The sequence below is a fragment of the Leopardus geoffroyi genome, chromosome A1 (genome assembly GCF_018350155.1).
Source record: "Leopardus geoffroyi isolate Oge1 chromosome A1, O.geoffroyi_Oge1_pat1.0, whole genome shotgun sequence".
NCBI lineage: Eukaryota > Metazoa > Chordata > Mammalia > Carnivora > Felidae > Leopardus > Leopardus geoffroyi.
In genome coordinates, this window is record NC_059326.1 from 114,690,706 (window position 1) to 114,696,705 (window position 6,000).

General features: G+C 43.7%; 1 protein-coding gene across 3 annotated transcripts in view; it reads right to left on the reverse strand.

Annotated features, from left to right (window-relative positions):
* ETF1 (eukaryotic translation termination factor 1) overlaps nucleotides 1-5,186 on the reverse strand; it is a 28,270-nt gene extending 23,084 nt beyond the window's left edge. The window contains exons 1-2 of one of the 3 annotated variants that reach the window (XM_045445280.1): nucleotides 5,015-5,186; nucleotides 4,751-4,854 (exon numbers count right to left, since the gene is read on the reverse strand). In XM_045445280.1, coding sequence (XP_045301236.1) covers nucleotides 4,751-4,836 — 86 coding nt within the window. In that variant the 5' untranslated portion in view covers nucleotides 4,837-4,854; nucleotides 5,015-5,186. Of the gene's footprint in view, nucleotides 1-4,623; nucleotides 4,729-4,750; nucleotides 4,875-5,014 lie in introns of those variants that run through there. The other 2 variants (XM_045445286.1, XM_045445297.1) reach the window with 2 other exon arrangements.
* Between the last annotated feature and the right edge of the window lie 814 nt (nucleotides 5,187-6,000).

Sequence of the window (6,000 nt, forward strand, 5' to 3'; positions counted from 1 at the left end):
CCCCGTTCATGCTCTGTCTCTCTCTGTCCCAAAATAAATAAAAACGTTGAAGAAAAAAAAATATTTAAATAAAAAAAGGGTTATATGGTATATATAATATACCAACATAATGTGAAGAATTTTATAGAGATTTATTAAAAAAAGGGTTATATGGTATAAGAAATGTATGTGGTTTTCGTCCACAGCTTTTGACAAAGATTCTGAAACCCTTAGAATTTCCTACTAGGTTATGGAAGGTTTTTGTTACTCATAAAGAGTCTCTAAAGAGCACACCAGACTTATTAATGAAGTGACTAAGGGTGGGTCTCAGAATGGGGTTGGGGTCACCAGAAAGGCCAGGTAACTACCTGAGGGTTAGAACTTTCAGCTCCATCCAAAGACCTCTGGGTAAGGTTTGGGGCATGGAAGGAGGGACAATCTGCAGATTAAGTTTTATAACGTCTTGAACAAGATTTAGTGAACTTCTGGGTTGGTTAACCTAGGATGTATGCCCCAGTTCCACAGGGACAGAAGCTCCTATACTCAGATGCTTCTGGACCTAACCCTAAGTACTCTTCATTTGTATCCTTTATAATGTATCAGTAAATCTAAGTAGAGTATTTCCCTAAGTTCTGCGGGCCATTCTAGCAAATCATTAAGCCCCCAATTTAAAGCCTGTAGGTCAGAAGTAGGGGAAGCCCAGACTTACCACAAATCGGGGCAGTCTTATGGGACTGAAAACTTTACCTTAGGGGATCAGATGATAAGTTTATGTAATACTAGAATTAAACTGTAGGACACTCAGCTGTTATCCTCTAAGACTGGAAAAATGCTTGGTGTGGGACCCTCTTCCCAATTTGGTTTCAGAACTATTTAAGAGTAGAGCAGAAAAGAAGCTATATTTTGGGAAAGAAAAGACAGTGATGTATATAGCCAAATTATTTCTATTTTCTTCAAAGTGAAAATATCTACAAGTTGTTTTTTAATTAAACAGGAAAATTTAAAAATGCCAAAGACCACTACAGAAGACCTAAATAAAGTTTACAAACTGTGCAGATCTTCAAACAAGGGTTATTTGAGCCTTCATTATTTCTGACATATACAAGGTTCCCTCATCAAAATAAGTGAAAAAGTATTCTGACACCTACAGATGCAATTTAGCCCAAACTAACCTTGTCTCTCACACGTACCATTGTCCTTGGCTATAACAGGCTCTGGCAATGATTTTATTACCTGAAAACTATAAAGCTTCCATCCTTATTTCTGGGGCTATTTCTTGACGGTTCAAAAAAATATTAGCAGGAAAAAAACAACCCACCCCCCAAAAATTTCCCACCTACCTTTCTTGTAACATTATATTCCACTTGCTTTAGTTCCTTACCCAGAATACCCACAACCACAGTTCCATTCACATGGCTCTAGTTCCAGTTTTGGCTTACATACACATTTGTCCCCATTAAGCCAACGATGGAGAATCATAAACCAGGAAGAACTTCCACTAACATTAAGTGGGACTACATATACCAAAAAAAGTGGCATATTATTTAACACACACACAGAAACTAACATTCAACTAAACTTACATGATACTAAATAGGTCTGTTTCAGCTAACTTAAATTTAAGTTATATGACTAATACTTCTTTCAATTCAGAAAATTAAGTACATTGTGGGCTACAAAAAGACTCCTGGCCAAGTTCCCTATGTTAGTCATTTTGGCTCTTATAAATGCTCTTCCACAGATATGACAATATTACAAGGCTGTTATAGCTTAGATTACAATTTGAGTCAATCCAGCCTTATATTTTTTGAAAACATTTAATATATCCACTGCACTGTGTAACACACTAGTTCAAGCCCTGGGCTCTGCTACACTTCAGATACCAAGTTATTTAACCTCTCGGCCTCCATTGCCTTGGCTATCAAATGGTGTCAACACTTTCTGCCAGGATTAATGAAGTAGCGTACTGCTTAACAGTGTCTAGAACATACGAACTACTCCATAAAGTATGTGCTTAGAAACTTCACTCTGTTCAGATGTACTTAATTAGTGAGTCCATTTTGCAGCAGTTCCCTTTTAAAGCTAAATATGGGTAATATTATCAAAAGATAATCACAAATTGACTCAATTTCAAAATTACTCTCATCACACCATACTTTATAGCTGTTAAAAACAAACCAATCTGATTTGCATGCCCAGAATTCCACACTACTGGGAGGGGGAAAAATTTGTTTCAAAAACAATTCTATTATCCACCAGTAAATTTCACTATCCAGTGCTAATAACCATGCTTGAACATTTTCAGTTTTCTCCTTAAATCCACAGGCTGCCCAACACCAGTACGTATAGATTCATTTGGTCATTCAGTTTGTCTTTAAATGTCATTACACTTCTTAAAATATCTTAGTGTTAAGAAAACATTTCTCACTGTACATACACTAAGATAATCTGAGTCAGACTTTAATACAGTTCAGCCGTGAACATGAAATCTTGCTATTCCTGAAAAGAAATTGGTATGTACTGGGAAACTTCTGAAGCAAGCTGAATACACTTGTTAACTCTTTACTAATACCCAGAAGTAGCCAAGATTTAAAATTTTCATGGGATCAAGATGCAATCAAATCCTGAATAAAAGCAAAGTAGGAAATGATTATCAACCACATAATTTGTTTAAAGGAAGACTACTCCCAGCTATTTGAGAAAGCTCTAATTCTGGTCTAAAATGTCCAAACTAACTTCATCACTAAAAAGTAGTCACTAAGAACCTCATTTTTGTTGAGCTTTAAACTTTACTGAACTTTGCTAATAAAGGGATAAAGCCTTTAAAAGCTGTAAAGAGGAGCTTGAAGGTTTCAAGTGGCTAGGTAACACGGCAAGGGACAAATGTAAGAATTAACTTCCTTCATCAAGCCGTAGAAAGAAATGCTGTTATTACATGCAGTGTTTTATTTTTAATGTTACTACACTCAGACAATAAATTATAATCGTTAATTTATTTTAGACTTCCTAAGAGAATATAACGTATGCAGGTTCTAATGTGTGAACCTGCCTCCAAATTAAAGTAGTAAGAGAACAAATCTACAGGTCATATCCAACTTTAAACACTGCATCAATGATGCATAAAAGCCATACTCAATTGAAAGTAACACAACAGAAGATCCCAGTGAAATGAAAGAACCTGGCTAGCTAATTCCTAGTAATGCATCAGACATAATGGGTCAGGACCTGTATTACCCCTCCTGTAATAATGTGCTCACACTTGGGGAAAAATTATTCAATTTACCATATGGCACAGAACCATCTGGGTTCAAGTTCCTGTAAGATTATTATATAGGTCTGAGTATTTTATTAAGTTCAAAGAAACAAACTTAAATAAAAAATAAGCTGCCACCTTAAATTTCCATCAGGGAAAGAGTTAGCAAAAGCCCAAGTCACTGAACTGAGCCAAACTTTCAGAAGCTTCATTTCAAGCAGAAATGTCACTAACTTAGTAAGAACAAGACACAATGGCAAAACCAATTATCAACCCTAGCTCTTTGGTGTAACTAAGTACACCTTATTTCATATGGTAACAATTAAAAGCTTAATTAATCCTATCATTGTAAGCCAACCGATCAAAGACAAACCTGGACTGGAAACCAGAACGCACAATTCTTGTGCTGAAAACAAACCTTCAAAATGGCCTGGGGCAAGGCACTCTGCTATTCTAAGAATGCTCAAACATACAAATATGTCATGTTCCAAATGGTTTTTTGGGCCACTTCCTGTAACCAAAAAGTTCCTACAACTGGGAAAAGAACAAAATAAAGTGAGAAAAGGGGAGTACCTCTGACACAACTTCACCAAGTAATTCTTTGTTAACCTAAAAGGAGCATATACACCCAGTTTCAATATAACAATTCCATAGTGCACATCCACAAAATTTACAAAAGGAGACCCAAAGCCCATCTAATTCAGTTCTGAATTTCAACAAGCACTAGTACATCACGAACCTCTATCCCTGAAAGTTCCAGAGAGAGGAGAAAAACGACCCTGTTAACAGTTCACATCAACTGCCCCATAATCCGGATTTCTCCTGGATATACAGACCCAGGCAACCAAAATGTCCCTTCTATCCGACCCCGCATATGTTGGCATTTTCAATTTATAGGCGGGCACTTTAACAGCTAAAACCAGGAAGCTCCGGGGTAATTAGAGGACTTGGGGGAAGTCATCTGGGAAGAGGTGGAAGACCCAGAGATATCAGAGGAAGTCAGAAAGAGGTTGTCCCTGACCACGTCTCCGTCCTGTCCCATCCAAACTTCACCCACTCGGGTCTCAGAAAAACAGGAGGGAGAGGCCATTTTAATAAGGTATGGCTGAGAAACATGAAGGAAGAAGAGAGGAAATCAGGGAAGAGCGTTCGGAAAGGAAGGCCGAGCCCTTTCTCCCCAAGTACCCGAGTAGGGTGGCAGCACCTGGAGTCGAAGAGGGAAGTGTTGGATTCAAGTGCCTGGGAGAGATTCAAAAGTAGCAATGACCTCTCACGTAAGGGGTTAAGTGGTCCGAGACCGGGGAGCGGGGCCCCTTATGCCCCGAAGCAGGAGAAGGATCCCTTCTCGGGCCAACCGCGCAGACCCTCGCCCCTGGGTCGGGGGCTACTACCCAGAGATCCAGAAGGCGGGAGTTGACTAGTGCCTGGTTCTCCTCATCCGGCCATGCGGCGCGGGGGCGGCCATCCTGAGGGGTCCGGGAACCAAGAGGGCACGGGGGGGCCGGACGCGGCGCTCACCCGCGGGCCGCCTCCAAGCTCTTGATGAGCTTCTTGATCTTCCAGATCTCCACGTTCCTATCGGCAGCACTGGGGTCGTCCGCCATCTTCTCGCCTCCTCCTCCCTAGAGCGGCCCGGCGGGGCCCGGAGACACCAAGACCACAGAGTTAGCGCCGCCGCTGGGGCAGAGCGGCCCCCTTCCTTGCCACCCCCGAGAGGCCCTCTTCTTCCTGCCCCGCGCAGCCCGCCGCGGCGGTCGCTGGCTTTTCCCTCCCTCGGCTTACCTAAGGGCCCAGTCCTGGGCGGCAGCGGCTGCTCCTCCCCGGCGGCGGCTCCGCGGCGGCGGCTCTGACGTAGGACACCGGCTCCCTCTCTCCAGGCAGCTGCATGTGTTGCAATCCGCTCACATGGGGCCTGTGACATCACTTCCTCCGCCAGAGGCTAAGTGGAAGTCGGCGGGCGGAAGGGAGGGGGCCGGTGCGGAAGAGGGGAAGCTCTGCGCGCGTCGCGACTTTCCATTGGCCCTCCGCGCCGCGTCCTACAATGAGTCCTCTGATTGGTCACGGCTGGGTTCGCGCTGCCTTGTGAGGTAGGTCCCGGGGCGAGGAAGTGGCGCCTTCCTTCCGGTCCCGCTAGCCGGGTGGAGGAAGCGGGCGGAAGCCGGTGATTCTCGCGAGGATTTACTCAGCTCCCGGCCAGCCTTGATTGGGGGTGTTTTTTAAAGGGCGAGGCGCAAGGGTCGTCGTCTTTTCAGTCCTTCCTTCGTGATTCTGGTGGGCGTCTGAAGGTCTGCGACGCGCGGCCAACCGCTCAGGCTGGGACGCATGACTTGAATTGCGTCTGAGAAGTCTGAAAGAAACGCCTTAGGCTTCGTGGCTTCATAGCTGACGAAGTGCTTCTGCCTATGTGCGTCACTGCTGCGCGGACTAGTGTTCAGGCTCCCAGCCCGGGTGTCCGGATTAGGAAACTTTCCCCGGGTCGACCGTGTCCCCGCCACCCGCAGGGGCAGGAAGCAGGTTCCAGCTCGTCTCAGTGCTAGGATGGGTTCATTTTGGACGTGGAACTTTATGGTGATGGGAGGAGAAAGCCGGGGTTGCGGAAGGTTGGAAACCTTGAAGTATTTGATTTTGGTCTGAGCTTTTGAGAACGGAGGTGGGGAGCGTTGAAGCAAAATGGGCAACTGTATAAGTTAGAACTTTATTTTTTTTTTTAATTGAGATTTTTAGTTGACTATGTCCCTCTTCACCTCAGTGGATTTATTCAAATATTT